Source organism: Corylus avellana, chromosome 10, assembly GCF_965113065.1.
Source record: "Corylus avellana chromosome 10, dhCorAvel1.hap1.2, whole genome shotgun sequence".
NCBI classification, from domain to species: Eukaryota; Viridiplantae; Streptophyta; class Magnoliopsida; order Fagales; family Betulaceae; genus Corylus; species Corylus avellana.
The window spans coordinates 9,666,754-9,685,641 of record NC_142499.1 but is presented as its reverse complement, the minus strand read 5'-3'; the positions used below and the strand labels follow the sequence as shown (position 1 = coordinate 9,685,641).

Here is an 18,888-nt window from a genome sequence, read left to right as displayed (position 1 = left end):
TTGTTTATTTTGTTAATTAATGCTAACTCAAGTTGAAACTCAAAGATACGACAATTGCTTTGAAAAGCATCCTCTCGACCACCATTTTGTCTCCTACTCACCTCCTTCAAGTCAAATGTACCTTAACAAGATATGCAGCCGCAACAAGCTTATTAGAATTGAATAGAAACACTTATTTCAATTCTCAGCCAATGATTTCCATACTATTATGTCGTTTCATGCCATACTGGTCTCCAATAGTGGCTCTTGGTAATGGTAGCTGGATATCTATTAGATGGATGAAGTTGACAAGAACTCTCATAATGTTCTGCATCTTTCTCTGCCTTGTTCCAATATTTCACCTCCTTCAACTTTCTCCGCTTCTCATAATGTACTATTGCTGCCGCTCCAATAAATGAGACAGATCGTCTGGCTTTGTTCAGATTCAGAGAATTAATAGCAGATGACCCGCATAACATCTTGAGCTCCTGGAATGATTCTATCAACTTCTACAGATGGCAAGGGATTTCATGTAGCCGTCAGCATCAAAGAGTTACAGCCTTGGACCTACAAGGCTATGCTTTGCGTGGACCCATATCACCTTTCATTGGCAACCTCAGCTTTCTTAGGTTGTTTGATCTCCAAGACAACTTCATATACGGCAAAATTCCACAATAAGTTACTCATTTGTTCAGACTGCAGAATCTCCTTCTTAGCAATAACTCGTTGACTGGGGAGATCCCGAGCAACTTCACCAACTATCCTGACCTCAGAGTGATGGACTTCACAAGGAATAAACTTACTGGGAACATTCCTAATGAGCTTGGCTTTTTGAAGAAGCTTGAGATGCTTCAGATTGGAGGAAACAATTTGACAGGACGCATCCCACCTTCCTTGGGAAATATTTCTTCTCTCCAAGAGCTATCCTTGGCGCTTAACAATTTTGTGGGAAAGATTCCAGAAGAAATAGGCCGCTTGCAGAGGTTATCTTTCTTCGAAGTGGTGGGCAATAATCTGATCGGTAAGATCCCTTATGCCCTTTACAATATATCAACACGAGCATCATATCAACTGCAGTTAGCTATCTTAGTGGCACTCTTCCAGCCAACATGGGCCACACTCTCCCTAATCTCAAAATTTTGTCCATCTCGACCAATCAATTCTCTGGTCCAATCCCACTTTCATTGTCCAATGCTTCAAAGCTTGAAGTGCTTGCTTTTCCCAAAAACAATTTTGTGGGGCAGGTTCCTACTTATCTGGGAAACCGGCCAAATCTTTGGTGGCTAGGTGTTGGTAGAAATAAGCTTGGAAGTTATTCAACTAGAGACTTGGATTTCTTGGCATCTTTGGAAAACTGCACCCAACTGGAAATGCTTGATTTTTCAAATGACAAATTTGTCGAGGCTTCTTAGTCAACTATATCTTGATTGCAATCAAATATCCGGAATTATTCCATCAAAATTAGAAGACCTCGTAAACTTAATTAACCACCTTAAACATGGCACAAAACCTATTCAATGGCACAATTCCCTCTTATTTTGGGAAGTTTCAAATGCTGCAGGGATTGGGTTTGGATGGAAATAGATTGTCAGGACAAATACCAGCCTCTATAGGCAATCTCACTCAAGTGGTTAAACTTTTCTTGTCACATAACAAATTGGAAGGAAGCATTCCATCAAGTTTTGAAAATTGCAAAAATTTGCATGAGTTGGACATTTCACAAAACAACCTTGGTGGAGCCATACCCAATATCAGTATTTTTTTCCCAATTACTAGAACTCAACCTGTCACAAAACTCATTAACTGGCACCTTACCAGTGGCAGTAGGCAATTTAAAGAGTCGTTATCAATTGGATGTCTCTAACAATAATCTATCTGGTGAGATTCCTACAACTACTGGAGACTGCTGGGCCTTGGAGTACCTTTACCTAGAGGGTAATTCATTTCAAGGAACCTTACCTCTATCTCCGGCTTCCTTGAAAAGCCTTGTCTATTTATAGTGGCAGAGCCAGACAATTTATATTGAGGGTGCCGCTAAAATTTTTTTGAGAGTACCGAATGATAACTTGCGTAAATAAGAGAGAATAATTTTTTTTTTCCTTTTTTTTTTGGGAGTACCATGTTGAACTTGGGAGAAAAATAGCAAAAAAAAAAAAAATTTAAAAGCTTTGGGGGTGCGGTGGCACCCCCAAAAGCCTTAAGTGGCTCCGCCACTGTCTATTTAGATCCTTCACGAAACAACTTGTGAGGCCTGATTTCGAATGATCTACAGAAACTCTCTGTTTTGCGATATTTTAATCTTTCTTTTAATGATTTGGAAGGTGAGATACCAACTAAAGGAGTCTTCGGTGATGCAAGCACAATTTCACTGATTGGAAATAAAAAGCTTTGTGGGGGTATCTTGGTCTTGCAATTGAAAGCATGCAACATCAAAGTTATGAAACAAAGAAAATCTTGTGCTTTCAAATTAATAGTCATAATTGTTTGTGGGGCTGTGTTTTTCCTGATTATGCTTGCATTATCTCTTATTATTTACAAGAGGAAAAAATCAGGAAATAAATCATCTTTTACTCTCTCAGAAACTGACTTTATTTCAAAGGTTTTATACGCAAAACTGTATCACATGACTAGCAGTGCCAAGAAATTTAATAGGATCTGGTAGTTTTGGCTCAGTTTATAAAGGAATTGTTGATTAAGAGGAAATGATGATTACTGTCAAGGTCTTGAACCTTCAACAAAAAGGAGCTTCCAAGAGTTTCATGGTCGAATGCAATGTGTTAAGAAATATACGGCATCGAAATCTTGTTAAGATCTTAACATGTTGCTCCAGCATGGACTATAGCGGTAATGAGTTCAAAGCTCTAGTTTACGAATTCATGGCAAATGGAAGCTTAGAGAAGTGGCTGCATCAAGATTTAGACAATGAAAATCAATCAAGAAATTTAAACCTTCTTCAAAGACTAAATATTGCAATTGATGTCGCTTTTGCCCTACATTATCTTCATGACCAATGCGAAAGACCAATTATTCATTGTGATTTAAAGCCAAACAATGTTCTTCTTGATGATGACATGATTGCTCATGTAAGTGATTTTGGTTTAGCAAGGCTCCTTTCTACAACCAATGATGTTTCTCAACATAAAACCAGCACGGTTGGAATGAAGGGTACAATTGGCTACGCTGCTCCAGGTACATAACTACATAAATCTTCTAAATCATGATTTTGATCAAATTGGAAAATCTCATTAAACTGTATTTTTTACTAAGCTATACATGTTCATTTTTTCCCTTTATATTTATTTCCTCAAGGCTCTATATGCTTTTTTTTGATAACATACCAATCCGATTTACATGGACTAACAAGAAGGAAAGCGACAGACACTGCTGGAAAAATGGCAGGGCTGCTTTTCAGAACTGGTTTCTTCTACAACTGAGGAATATTGGTCCCATATATGATTTTAAGGCTTTGATAAAGATTACTAGGTTGTGCTTAGAACTTGAGCACTATTTAACAAGTCTCAAATATGAGAAAATAATGGCACATTTCCTTTGTAAGAGAAGAATACATTGAGATAAGGATCAAAAGCTGAAAAGTGAAAATTCAAACCAAAAGAAATTTTCAAGATCAAAGAAGACTTAATAGGTACATCTGAGAATGAATGTTGGTTTAGAGGAGACAAAAACAGTAAAGAAGAAGAATATTATCTTTCATCTTGTGTTTTGTGTGTGCAAAGATACTTCATTGAATTGTCATCCAATAAAGAATTAGGTCATGGATAACCAATACATGCAGCCATGGCTTGTTGGAAAGCCTTTATCTAGTACTTAATTGGTCCAGCAAATAAACAAAAACCAAGGGAAGAACATAATTAGTTGATCCTTATCATTAATATTAATTTTGTCTTCCCATTCCACATGTACCAAGCAAGTATGAGAATTGATCCCCTTTATCATGCAATTTCCAAAAAAAAATTAGTTCTGATTTTGGAATGCAGGCATCACTTTATTTTTCAAATATTAACTAAATTTTGTTTCTAGTTACTAAATCCTAGATTTTTTCAAGTATGCATTAAGCTGCTATATGAAATCATTGTCATATTACCTATGAAATCTATTGATTGCAGAGTATGGAATGGGTGGTGATGCATCAAAAGAAGGAGATGTCTATAGCTTTGAGATCTTCGCATTGGAACTGTTCACGGGAAAGAGGCCTATTGACAAAAATGTTTGAAGACGATTTCAACCTCTATAACTTGGTTAAGATGGCATTGTCGGAAAGACTTATGCAGATTGTTGATCCAAACTTTCTCACAAAAGAAGTAAATGAAATGTCAATGCCAATAGAAAACGATAGTTACAAATATGATGATCGCGACGATATTGAGGAGGATGAGGAAAGTCACATTGAGAACCTAAGCCAGATGAATGCCAGTATGCAGAAATGTTTACTTTCAGTCTTCAAAACCAGCATTGCTTGTTCATTGGAATCACCAAAGGAAAGAATGAATATGGAGGGCGTCATTAGGGAACTACATCGAATCAAAAATGCTTTTCTAGGTATTGGATACGGACCAACTCAGGTACAGCAGCACATTTTAATTTAGAAGTTTTAGCCGGTGACAGATAAATCATAGAGTGATTGAAGACTTTCCTAAGTATTGTATATGGGCTTTGAATTTCAAACCTTTCAATTTTCAAATAATTCTTTCGGACCACAAGCATCAGTCTTACTTAGGTATACAATCTGCTAGCACAAGTAGATTTTCCAGGGCTCTTACTAGGATGAAAACATTAAATTAAGGTTTCCACCTCATTAAAGTCCACATGTACCTCTTATTAGGACTAAAACATTAAACTACCGAAAATTTCCATCTTATTCTAGTCAATAGGTGCTGTACAAGTCACTCTGGTTTTGCTTCCTATATAATGTTTTCCGAGCAGAAGTTGTTTTCTTTCTACTGTATTATGAGAATTTCCAAATGTCCCAACATATCAAACATAATTAACTTCTGCTTTTGCAGGAACGTGGAGCTTTGTGAAGAAATCAGATTGCAGAGAAGTCTCATTCATAATGCCTCCGTTGAGTATAGGCTTTATTCCAACAAAGTACTTAGATTAGGACCATCCTTCACCAACCTGTTAATCCTATCAACACCAATATGCCCTAACCTTAAGTGCCACTGAAGGCTGGGGTTTATTGGCTCACGCTTTCTCTTAGTTGTAGAGTCCGCCGATGTGGCAGATGGGTCTGCATCTAAAAGGGCTAGAGAATGAGCATCAAAAGTAGAAGCAGAAACATGCAATATGTACAAGCCATTCAAAAGAGAAACAGATACCAAAGGAGATTTCTTATCAACATGTTACGCTTTCCTTAGAATTAAGAGTGGCAAAGACTCTCCTGTGTAACCTTTAATTACTGCTACTATGTTTTGTTTGTTTTATTTTTTATTTCCCTCTTTTTCCCTCGTTTGAATAGAAAAAATAAAATAAAATGATTAACATGTTTAAGACATTCTTAAAAACATGTACTTAGCATATTGTAACGTGCAAAATATATGCTAATGAGAATAATGTCAGTAGCTAAAAGATAATATTATGAGTAATGCTAGGTACCATCAATTTATCCTCTTAAAGTTGATATGGCTTTTAAAATCATCATTAAATTTTATATGAATCATATTTGAATTTTGATCCAATGGTGATTTTGAAAGTCACATTAACTTTAGAAAAATAAAAAAATGATCCCTAACATTACTCCAATATTATACCTCCAATATTATACCCTTGAATCAAGGCACATTTTGTAACATAAAGAAACTATCAGCACTAGATATATTAGTCTAGGGGGTTATTCTCTGCGGGTGTATCTTCTCTGAGGGTGGTACTCTTGCCTTCGTGGGCCAACCCAGCCTTCTCATGTTCTTGGCCCACGCAGATCTATGTTGGACTAGCAGCCTAGCGTTTAGTGAGGGAGAAATGCAAACCAAAATGGGTTTGGACTTTGGACTCGGAACCAAAAGTGCAAAATGGATCAGACAGGTGAATGGGTCCTTATATACAAATTTCCCCAAAAACGAAAATCTAAAAGTAAATATAACAAACAAACAAAAATCCTAAAATTCTGTCCAGCACGGACAGCTTTTGCTTACTTCCCTTCTCATTCAGCTTCACCAACTATCATTCAATGCTCCACACCCAAGGCCCGAGGTTAGCCTGGAGGGCTAGGCGGAGAAGTCCAACGGCTACAATTGCGTGGAAGTTAAAGAAGGAGAAGGGCGCAGGGGCGCAGTCTACAATTGAAGGCTAGGAAACCGTACAATTTGACCCGAGGAAATGTAGCCGTTGGAAATGTAGTAATACCTTGGAGGCTAGGCAGTCCAACAGCTTTTTCTCTTATTTTTTTAGCTACTAACTTTTCAATATCACTTTCTATATTTTTTAAATATTATTTTTTAGAAACAATTACAGTTTACCCCTTCAAAGTTGACAGCGTTTTTCAATTCGAACAACAAAGTTTCAATTTTTGCAATCCACCCTCCCAAAGTTCCAAATTTTTGCAATTTGACCAATTTTATCCAAAACTTCTCATATTACCCCTAATTTTTATTTTTTTATAAAAATTTTTTAAAAAAAAATTCATGGTGGCCGTAGCCATCCCTTTGATCATCTGGTCATTTTTGCAGTCCCAATTTTTTTTTTTTTATAAAAATTAAAAAATTAAAAAAAAAATCAGGGGCAATATGAAAATTTTGGGATGATATTGGTCGAATTGAAAAAAATTGGAACTTTGTGGGGGTGGATTGCAAAAATTGAAACTTCGATGTTCGAATTGAAAAACGCTGTCAACTTTAAGAGAGTAAACTGTAATTTTTCCTATTTTTTAATTAAATTCTTTCACTTCTCTCTCTCTCTCTCTCTCTCTCTCTCTCGCTCACGACACCGTATTGTTATTGCTAGCTAGTGGCAGACACCTCAAAAGTCTTCCAGTAGGGTGGTCTCAAATTCCCAAAATCTAAGCTTGTTGAAATTAAAAACCCGTATCCCAAATCCACTCTCAAACGTGGGATTTCCAGCTTTTGAGTCCGCACTTGTTGCTGGGAACCGTGACACAGCCGTCATGTTTAATGCCTTTAATCATCCAAAAGGCATCCTTGGTGAGTTGGTGTCATTCTTCTCTTTTTTGTAAAATGCTTTAAAAGGCAATATCCTCGATCTCGACCACCATTTTGTCTCCTACTCACCTCCTTTAAGTCAAATGTACCTTAACTCGAATGCCGCAACAAGCATATCTTTGACTTATTTAGAATTGAATAGAAACACTTCTTTGAATTCTCAGCCAGTGATTTCCATAAATTATCCAGATTCCAGAAGATCTTCAAATGCTGAAATACTATTATGTCGTTTCCTACTTTCATGCCATACTGGTCTACTATAGTGGCTCTTGGTAATGGTAGCTGGATATATATTAGATGGAATGATGGATGAAGTTGACAAGAACTCTAATAATGTTCTGCATCTTGCTCTGCCTTGCACCAATATTTCACCAACTTTCTCTGCTTCTCCAACCCAATGAAGCTTCACATCCTCAACTTACGTGCATTATGCTTCATAAACCTTCATGTCATTCTTCTCTCTTCTATCAGCTTACTCTGCTTGCGACCAACCAGTATTGCTGCCGCTCCAACAAATGAGACCTATCGTCTGCCTTTATTCAGATTCAAAGAATTAATAGCAGACGACCCGCATAACATCTTGAGCTCCTGGAATGATTCTATCAACTTCTGCAGCTGGCAGAGGATTACATGTGGCCGCAAGCATCAAAGAGTTACAGCCTTGGACCTACCAGGCTATGCTTTGCGTGGATCCATATCACCTTTCATTGGCAACCTCAGCTTTCTTAGGTTGGTTGATCTCCAAGACAACTTCATATACGGCAAAATTCCACAACAAGTTACTCATTTGTTCAAACTGCAGAATCTCCTTCTTAGCAATAACTCGTTGACAGGGGAGATCCCGAGCAACTTGACCAACTGTCCTGACCTCAGAGTCATGGACTTCATAAGGAATAAACTTACTGGGAACAATTACTAGAACTCAACTTATCACAAAACTCATTAACTGGCACCTTACCATTGGCAGTAGGCAATTTAAAGAGTCTGTATCAATTGGATGTCTCTGACAATAATCTCTCTGATGAGATTCCTACAACTATTGGAGATTGCTAGGGCTTGGAGTACCTTTTCCTAGAGGGTAATTCATTTCAAGGAACCTTGCTTCCGTCTCTGGCTTCCTTGAAAAGCCTTCTCTATTTAGATCTTTCACGAAACAACTTGTCAAGCTTGATTCTAAATGATCTATAGAAATTCTTTGTTTTGCGATATTTGAATTTTTCTTTTAATAATTTGGAAGGTGAGGTGCCAACAAAAGGAGTCTTCAGTAATGCAAGCACAATATCAGTGATTGGAAATAAAAAGCTTTGTGGGGTATCTCGATCCTACAATTGAAAGCATGCAACATCAAAGTTATCAAACAAAGAAAATCTCATGCTTTCAAATTTGTAGTCATAATTGTTTGTGGGGCAGTGTTTTTCATGATTATGCTTGCCTTATCTCTTATTATTTACAAGAAGAAAAAATCAGGAAAGAAATCATCTTTCACTCTCTTAGAAACTGACATTATTTCAAAAGTTTCATTCGCAAAACTGCATCACATGACTAGCGGATTCTTGCAAAGAAATTTAATAGGATCTGGTAGTTTCGGCTCCGTTTATAAAGGAATTTGACCAAAGGCCCAACTTTGAAAAAAGTAATTATAGCGGGCGGTTATATGTTTACTAACCGCTAACCGCTTAAGCGGTTACAAGTAGCGGTTATTGGCAATATCCACAACCGCTTTCTCATCCCTAGTTACTTCTATCCTAATTAAGGACCTTAATTGGACTAGAGATATTTATTCACAAAAATTAACCATCACTATTTTTGTTGTTTCACAAAAAATTTATTCACAACTGAAGTTCTATGATTGCATTTAAATAATCAATCAAGACGAAGGTTTTTATCCTCAGAAAATAGATTTGACTCCCCTTCAACTTCTACTCCCCAATCCTACCCTCCCCCTCCTCTTTCGGTTTTTTATTTTTATTTTTTCTTTATGTTTGTAGGTGTTCTCCGACTAGATCAGTAACTTCGGCCTTTCCGCTATGCGTCCGTCCCCCTTCCATTGTGTTGTACCGTTCATCTCATTTCCAGCCACTACTACTGCTTGCTGGTTATTTGTTTCTTTTTTTTTGTTTTGAATAAGAGGTTTCTTCTCTCTAGATTGAGCGAGGAGGAATAATTAGGTGTGAGAGGTTATTTCTCACGGTTTGGATAGTTCGGTGTGAGGGGGTTATCTCTCATGGCCAGTTTAAATAATTTTTTTTTAGGAAATTTGGCTCGAAGCAGATCTACTTTTTAACTGTATTTGTATGTGAGTTAGCAGAATATTGAAGTCATAGATAACACTTGATTGTAGGAATGTTTATTTGTATCTATGACTTTGTAACTTCATAGCATGTGGCTATTATTTTGCAGAGTTTTATGTTTTGTGCTGTAAGAGTTTTTTATTCTGCCCTGTAGGAGCTTATGCTCGTGATCTTTAATCAATGAAATACTCAGATTTCCTTTCCAAAAAAAAAAATAAAAAATCAATCAAGACTCCCGTGCGTAAAGAAATACCAATAAATTGGTTGTTGTTGTTGTTTTTTTTTTTTTAATGTCCGATATGGCCGATTATGAGTAGTTAATGTAGTATGTTTTTAAATTTAAAATGTTGTCTTTCTATAGTTTGGGGAGTAGTATATTCTGAAAAAATAAATCTTGCATTAAATTTTTGAACTTAATGAAATCACATATAAGAAAAATTATTGAAATATAATTAAATGTCTTTAATTAAGCTAATTTAATGATCAGTTCACTCTTGAAAAACTGGATCACTATTAAAAAATTGGTTCAAAAATTACGAGTTAAAAAACCGGTTTAGCGTTAAAGAAAAATGGGTTCACGGCATATGCTGCAATATTAGGGCACTTCGGAGAGGGATTTAGCTATTTTACATATATATACTAGCTTATAATTCGTGCTATGCGCGGGATTCTTCATTATAATTTAATTTTAAAATTTAAACACATCTTCATTGTTCTTTTCATTATAAGTTAAAAAAGACGTATAAAAATATATCTCACATCTTTAAATAATAAAAAAAACATTTAAAGTTTTACATCATTATATTACTAAACATAGTGGCACAAAGTTATACAAAACATTGTATGAATATATAAATCACAACAAACAAAAAAAGTATTATCATAAGACACTTAATTTTATTTTAATCCATTAAAATTAAACATATTAAATTTTTTGTTCCCATATGTGTAAAAATATATCACATATCAATATTTAATGCAATCAAATAAATCATTTCACGTCATGTTTAATGCTTAATTATTTCTTTGGTGTTTTGAAAACATTTTTATTCCTTTTCTGAACAACAATCAAATAAATTTGTATCTTATTTTGCTTTCGAAAACAAAAAATTTCAAAAAATATTCGAGTAAATCATACAAATGAACAAAAAAAATTTCATAAAACCATTCAAATGAATTAAAAAAAAAAAAAGGGGGAAACTTCACTTTCCCTCTATACTTTCGCGCTTTTTGCAGACACCCCTCCATTGTTCAAAAACTCTCACTTTGGTATATCAAACTTTCGTTTCGTTCCAAATACCCCCCTACCGTTAGCTTTGCAGTTAAATCAAACGGTAAATTTAGTAAAAGACCATTATACCCCTAAATTTTTTTAAAATTCCAAATTTACCATTATTTATAAATAAAAAATTATTATTATAATTATTATATTAAAAAATAATAATAAAAAAATATAAAAAAGTCGCCGGTGGGTCTTGTGACCCCCGGAGGGTCACTTTTGACCCATGGTGGGTCACAAGACCCATTGGGGGTCACTTTGTGACCCGCCGGTGGGTCACGTGGCTCACACACCGTTGGGTTTTTATTTATTTATTTATTTTTTAAAATATATAATAATAATAATTTGACCCGTGGGTCGCAATACGGGTGAGTTAGATCCACCGGTAAACTCACGGGTCAAGATTAAAAAAAATATATATTTTTTAATAAAAAATAAGGGCAAAGTTGTAATTTTACACCCCTCAGTTAGGATTTAACAGAAAATCATAACGGAAGGGGCAAAGTGGAAGGAAACAAAAGTTGAATACATCAAAGTGAGAGTTTTTAAACAATGAGGGGTGTCTGCAAAAAGCACGAAAGTATAGGGGGTAAGTGAAGTTTCCCAAAAAAAAAAAAAAAGACTTAATTTTAATTTATTCCATATAAATTAAAAAATGTTAAAATATTTGTTCTCATGTGAGTAGTTTAAAATGAAAATATATGCAAGAAGAAAAGGTGTGGATTTTGATTATCAAAGCATTAGTTTATAATATTATCGTTGTAATACCTATTATATTTCAACGCAAACTAAACAAAAAAAAAAAAAAAAAATTATGAATACAAAATAAAACAAAATATTTCACTAAACATTCAATCAAATCAATCCTTACATCATGTGCAATGCTTAATTTTTGTTGGTGTTTTGAAAGTATTTATGTTCCATTTATATTTATAAATAATTTTTTGCCTTTTTTTTGCCTTCAAAAGTATAAAAACACTTTCAAAGAATCAAAATGGTCGAAAATCGAGTAAATCACATAAACAAAACAAAAAATCCCATAAAAAATAAGAGGTTTTATTTTAGTTTAATTCATATACATTAAAACATGTTTAAATCTTTGTTCCTATAAGTATATATGATTTAAAATGAATAGTAAAAATAAAAAAACATGTTTAATGAAAATTTATTCCCATAGGTATGCATGGTTTAAAATGAAAACATTGAAAAGTATAAAGAAAAAAATATAGCATTTTAAATAAATGGGATAGTTGGCCCATTTTTTTTTTTTTTTTTTTTTTTTTTTTTTTTAATGTCCGATATGGCCAATATATCGCAATTTTAAGACACTTTTGACTGAAGTTTCAGCTATTTTATATATATAGTTTTATTTTTTATTTTTTTTATGACCGATATTGACGATATGTCATAATTTTAAGACATTTCTAATGAGATTTCAGCTATTATATATATATATATATATATATATATATATATATATATATATATAGCTGATTAGTGCTTGATTGGGAGGCATGTGAGACAAAGAGGAAAAGACAAAAGAAGAAAAAAAAAATATATATATATATATATATATATATATATATATGGAAGTGGGTAGTGAGCTGTCCTGCACGCATATATTAATATATATAGCTGATTAGTGCTTGATTGGGAGGTGTGTGAGACAAAGAGGAAAAGACAAAAGAAGAAAAAAAACAAAAAAATGGAAGTGGGTAGTGAGCTGTCCTGCACGCGTGGGGAGCGTGTTGGCGTGAATGGGGGAGGAAAAGGAGAAATAAGGCGATCGTCGTGGAAAAAAAGTGAAAGTAAGAAAAGCTCAGAAAAAAGAAAGAAAGCTATTTTTTGGTTATTTTAAGTTTAAGATTTAGGAAATTTGTAAAATTTTCATTATTTATGTAAAAATATTGATTAAGATTTTTTTAGAATTAAGATCCCTAGTTCAATTTACAATACATATCATTCTTATTTTGAGAAAAATAACAAAAATGAATTATTCTCAATATCATTCTTGACCAAAAAAAAAAAAAATCCTTCATCAATTGGGTTCATTTGCAAACAGAGGCTTTGCCTCAATACGAGGAGCCTAATTAACACTTACATACTCAACCGCAGTTGCAACTAGAGATGGCTTGTAATTATTGTTCTTGTGTTGGGTATTCGATTATATAGATCAATCATAATTTGATTCATTTAATTAAACGGGTCAGATTCTTCAATCCTAACTCACTAATTTTATGTTGAGGTCGTGTCAAATTTACGAGTTATATAAAAAATTATCGGTCATAAATGTCGCTTGTCAAGTTAAAAAATTGAGTCAAAGCACGACGATATATATATATATATATATATATATTAACATTTACACAAGTCATTTAATTAAATGCGCTAGCCCCTTAAACTTGACTAGGGAAAATTTTAGGAAGGGAACAAAACTAAAAAGGTTAGGTAAAAATTAATCAAGTGAAACTTTTAGATATTTATGGATCTTTGTCCTTTGAGAAATTGGACTTTTGAGGATGTCCCAAGGCCTACTCGAGTCATTTTATTAAATGTGCTTGGCCTCTTAAACTTGACTAGGGACAATTTTAGGAATGGGACAAAACTAAAAAGGTTAGGTAAAAATTAATCACGTGAAACCTTTAGATATTTATAAATCTTTGTCCTTTGGGAAATCGGAATTTTGAAGATGTCCATGTAAGAATTCAATATATAATTAAATGCTGATTGACAATAAAATTAGCAGCGGAATGAATAATTATATAAATACCTCTAGCCATGCTTTGCTCAAGCAGCTTGAAGAACAACTTCACAGCAATCAAACTAAAAACTAAAATTATTATTGAGAGGTTCTTCTGACCTATGCCTACCAGTGAGTGCCAATTGATGGAATACACAGGCCTTATTTATAGGTAGGTCAGGGGACCCTCAATTAGAGCTGTTACCTTAATTATTCCTCCCATCAAGGAATAAAAATCAAATCAATACAGCTAATTTATTCCACAAAATAAAATCTTTAATTAAATCAAATACTTGTTCCACAAGAATTAAATCAGTGATTTAATTCAGAATATTTGATTGAAATCAAATACTTGTTCCACAAGAATTAAATCAGTAATTTAATTCAGAATATTTGATTTACACAATAAGCTTTAATTTGAATAAATTACTGAACACCGTAATTATATATATTTTATAATTACAGTAATATATGTGACATAAGGGACATACTTTAAATGAAATTTCTTACATTCTCCCACTTGGCCCTTATGACACATAAATTCCTTATGGTGTTCAGTTCTATGATATGGCCAATACTTTATTTATTCCAATCATTCATGGAATCCTCCCACTCACTCAAGGAATACTACACACGAATCATGGTGGTAAAGCTTTTATATGATAAGTCGTCCCTTCCATGTATCACGATGTGTAATACCTCCCTAAATGAGCACTTTATGGATAATGTACTTTATGAATGAACTTCCTATAAGTCATTCGGGTCCAACTTTAATTTTATTCCTACGGATAAGAATAATATATGTGTGCACAAAAATCTTTATAACATAACCTTTATGTCTATAGACCAATTAAAGAGAAACTAAGCACAAATGAATTAATGAATCCCATATATTTCACATGACTTTATACTTTATTTACCGGTAAACCTTTAGTCATGGGATCCTCAATCATTAATTCAATACTTATATGCTCAATAGACACTTATTGTCACTTAATGTTCTCTTTCATAGTGATACCTTATGTCAATATACATACTTTTGCTTCTACTCAGTTTATTCTTAGAAAAATAACTGTAGTAGAATTAACTCAGAAGATCTTTATGGGTCTAACTATAAAATCGATAATCTTGAGACATTTAACAAAAATGTCTCGACCATGATGCCTGTGTAATTAATTCACAGCATGTAATGATTTTTGCTTTCATGGTAAATGTAGCAACTGTAGTCTGCTTACTGCATCTTCAGTACATATATACTGAAGTTGATTCTCTACTATCTACACATTTAGCAAAAATCAAACCTGAATAAACACCACCAAATGGTAAGTGTATCTTTAGGTTAAACTGTAGTTCTTGGTTCATTGCATATTCCATAATACTATATTGACCCAATAGTCCAATGGCTATTTCAATGTCAGGTCTAATGTAGATCTGTGCATACATATAGAATATTTTTCTTCTGCCTTTGTTCCAATACATTTGGGACATTATCCCCTTTAATAATAGGTGCTACTGAAGATTCATAGTTCTTCATTCTGAATCTCTCCCAAAAAACTTTAGTGAGAGGAACTTTATGTAGCAAACCTAAATTAGTGCTTGCAAGCAAAATATTATCTATATACAGGACTAAAAGAAATGTAACTTTACTCCCACTGACCTTAAGGTATATTCAATGATTAACAAGGTTCTCAATAAACCCATGTAAGGTAACAACCTTGTATTATACACCACTAGTGAGAGGCCTATCTTAGTCCATCAATAGATATCCTTAATTTGTAAGCTTTCTGACTGTTATTAATAAAACCCCTTAAGTTGTCTTATGTACACCTCCTCCTTAAGATCCTTATTCAGGAAAATTGTTTTTCACATCCTTTTGATATAGCTCTAAAACAAAATGAGCTACTCATACCATGATAATCAATGCCTTCCTTTTGAGTAAGATCATTGGCTACAAGTCTAACTTTATATCGTTCAACATTACCCGGAAGCATCCTTTTAGGTTTTATAAACCCATTTGCAGCCTATGGCTACAACTCCCTTTGGTAAGTCAACAAGATTGCAGACTTGAATTTTAGCCAAAGATTTCATCTCCTCCTTCATGGCATTGAAACACAATGTGAAGTTATCTCCACCCAAAAAGATGTGAAAACAAATTTTGGATCGTCCTTAGGTCCGACATAAAAATCAGACTTCTGGAAGTATACAACATAATCACTAGAGATTGTTGGTCGCCTTATTCTAGAGAATCTTCTTAATCCTACTTCATTTACTTTTGACAAAGTCTGAGTAGGTTCATTCTGAACTTGTTCCTTATGAGTTGACTGTTTCTGAAACCGATTGTGCTTGAAGATAATCAATTTGATTTTTCTTAAGCACAATCAAACACCCTTCATGTGAAGGGGCTTCAGTCAACTCTTGTGCTTCCTCTAATTTAATCCCTTAAGGATAAGCACTCCCACTAAGTTCAGCGTTCTCTAGAAATTTTTTAATATTAGACTCAACAATTTTAGGACTAAATGAAGAACAGTAAAGCCTAAACCCCTTGGAGTTTACTGTATAACCTATAAAATTCCGCTAGTTGTCCTTGAAGCTAATTACCTTAGGTGTGGATTATAAATCCTCACTATAGCAAGACAACCCCATATGTGTAAACAATTTGAACTTTGTTCCATTCATTCCTTAATTTAGGTGTCTTATGTACAACTCTGAATGGAATCGAGTTAAATGTATACACAGCGGTTTTCAAGGCTTCACTCCATTAGGAGAATAGAACATTACCTTTTATGTCCCATTTTCGTGGACCTACCATAATACTATCTGCCTCTATCAGATCTTACGATCTTGATTTTCTTTTGTTTTGTTTCTCTACTTCTACCTTATAGGTACTGGAAGCATTAATGCCCAAACCTTATGATTTAGAAGATAGAGATACATAAACCTTATATGGTTATTACCGGAAGAGATAGGATATCTCTAACCATTTAGGCAAGAAGTATGGAAAATGTTACACTTGTACATGATCTCAAGAATTTCAAAATCCCTTTGTTGACACCTTTATTGGTATAGTTGGTCTGCTTTTCCTTAATGCAATCCACATATATACCAAAGGTAATAAATTTCAAGAGTCATAAAAAACTCTATCATTTATCGACCTTTTATTATTTATAGAGATATATTCCAATCTCCAATGCCATAACATAGAGGATTTTCTCATTCATATGACTCTGCTTTATGTCAACATTTATATGCAAGGATTAATTTTTTCAAAAAATTGGGATCTAAATCAATTTTAAATAAACCATTAATTTAATATTCCACCCAAAATTTTTTTAACAATATTCAAATTTGATTTAACAAACTAAAATAGAAATTAAATTTCTAAAAGAATTGTGGAATATAAAAACATTATTAAGGTCAAAATAACATAACTGAATTTTTAAAATTAATCTATGGATCCCAACAACCTCCAATTGTAAACAAGTATTATTTAGAAAACCCTGCATTATGTTGACAATGTGGACCGCTAAACCAAATTCAATCCACATAGTCCTTAGGAGAGTCAATAAAAGAGATTCATGACACACTAGGTGTATGAGATTACCTTTATTTCAAGTCATTTATGATACTTTATGCAATCATTCTTTATATGCCCATAATTTTCCTTAGTGTAAGAGAAACAAGTATCTTAATTGCCATAACACTTTGTTGGCACCTTGTTCTCATTCATTAACTATTGGACATGATTGCCTATAAAGGTCTTTCCCTTAACATGAGTAACTTTCTGGATTCTCATGTCTTAATCTCTCATCTTCTTGAACACACATGATCAGAAGTTTCTTCATTGATCAGTTATCCTTATGTGTGCCACAAGATATTTGAAAAAATATCATATTTAGATGAGAAAGTAAAATTGACCATAATGACTCAAAAAACTCAACCTTTAGGGACTTTATAATAAGCTGTTATGTCCTTCATTTCCATAATGTGCTCAAGCACATTTTGAAACTGTAAAAGGTTTTACTTTAAAGCTTTTCTATTAGGGTGCAGGCCAAAGCCTTATTGGAACTCACTAAATGTTCCTCAATGACCTTTCTTTGGCCCTAAAACACTAAGGAATAAAACCCTAATGCTTTCCTTCATATGAGATTTCATGAACGTTAAAACTTAAGCGATTTAAATCACTACAATCGTTCATGTTTAATAATCTCATGTGGCGTACTTGATTCCGTGGGAGAAGGTGATTCGTCCACACGAAACGCCAATTCAGTCTCCAAACACCCCAAAGTGAAAAACACATTTTTCTTTTCAGTCAGGAAAAATTACCACTAGGAGTTATTGGAACATAAAATACTAATAATTAAAGCAGTAGGAATACATCCAGTAACCAAGAAAAAATAATATACTTTAATGCTATGAAATAACCTTATTTAAATTAACCAATGTTAATTTAAAAGTAAATTTCAACCTACCTGTGGGCAAAGGTGCATCACGCATGAAATTTACTCTTTATTAATAAGACTAATAAATTTAGCATTAATAAATAAAATTTTCCGTACCTATGGGCCTAAGAGAAATTTTATTTTCAATGTTAAATTTACTATCTTATTCTAATTAACTCATAAAAATAAAAACGTCCCTGTGGGGATTGGCAAATTAAATTTATGAATTAATTACAACACGATGTTAATTTTCTTTATGAAGTTCATATATATAATCTTGATGCAATTATCATTATAAAATCGGGATGCTGTGGCTCTCCCAAAAATTATTATGCAATTACGACTTCATTAACATCGAATTTATTTAAATTAACCAATGTTAATTTAATAGTAAATTTCAACCTACCTGTGGGCAAAGGTTGCATCACGCATGAAATTTACTCTTTAATAGGACTAATAAATTTAACATTAATAAATAAAATTCTTTGTACCTGTGGGCCTAAGAAAAATTTTATTTTATTTTTAAAGTTAAATTTATTATCTTATTCTAATTAAATCATAAAAATAATAACGTCCCTGTGGGGATTAGTAATTAAATTTATGAATTAATTACAACAGGATGTTAATTTTCCTTATGAAGTTCACATATATGATCTTGATGCAATTATCATTATAAAATTGGGATGCTGTGGCTCTCCCAAAATTATTATGATAATCACTACTTCATTAACATCCAATAACTGTATAGATGCCACAAATAAAGTTCCCAAGAATAAAAGACAAAACCATCATGTTAGTGGGTAAACAGTATTTTTCCAAAGTACAACCGGATAGTGTCCCAGGTAAGCGGGGGGGCGCACAACGGCACACTTAAGTCCCATGACTTGCCTTGCCAGAGCTTTCCGATTGCAATTTTGGATAGTACCATAAACATTCACCAATACATGAGATTTAGTTAATTATTCTCAGGTCCAGGCATCAAACACTT

At 33.5% G+C, this 18,888-nt stretch overlaps 1 protein-coding gene and 1 pseudogene across 1 annotated transcript; both read left to right on the top strand.

Annotated features, from left to right (window-relative positions):
* Positions 1 to 375: 375 nt before the first annotated feature.
* On the top strand, positions 376 to 5,018 carry LOC132162277 (putative receptor-like protein kinase At3g47110; annotated as a pseudogene).
* Positions 5,019 to 7,548: 2,530 nt separating this feature from the next.
* On the top strand, positions 7,549 to 8,070 carry LOC148583327 (putative receptor-like protein kinase At3g47110). The gene has a single exon (XM_088511365.1). It carries the CDS (start codon positions 7,549 to 7,551, stop codon positions 8,068 to 8,070), a length of 522 nt encoding a protein of 173 aa, XP_088367491.1.
* Positions 8,071 to 18,888: the final 10,818 nt, after the last annotated feature.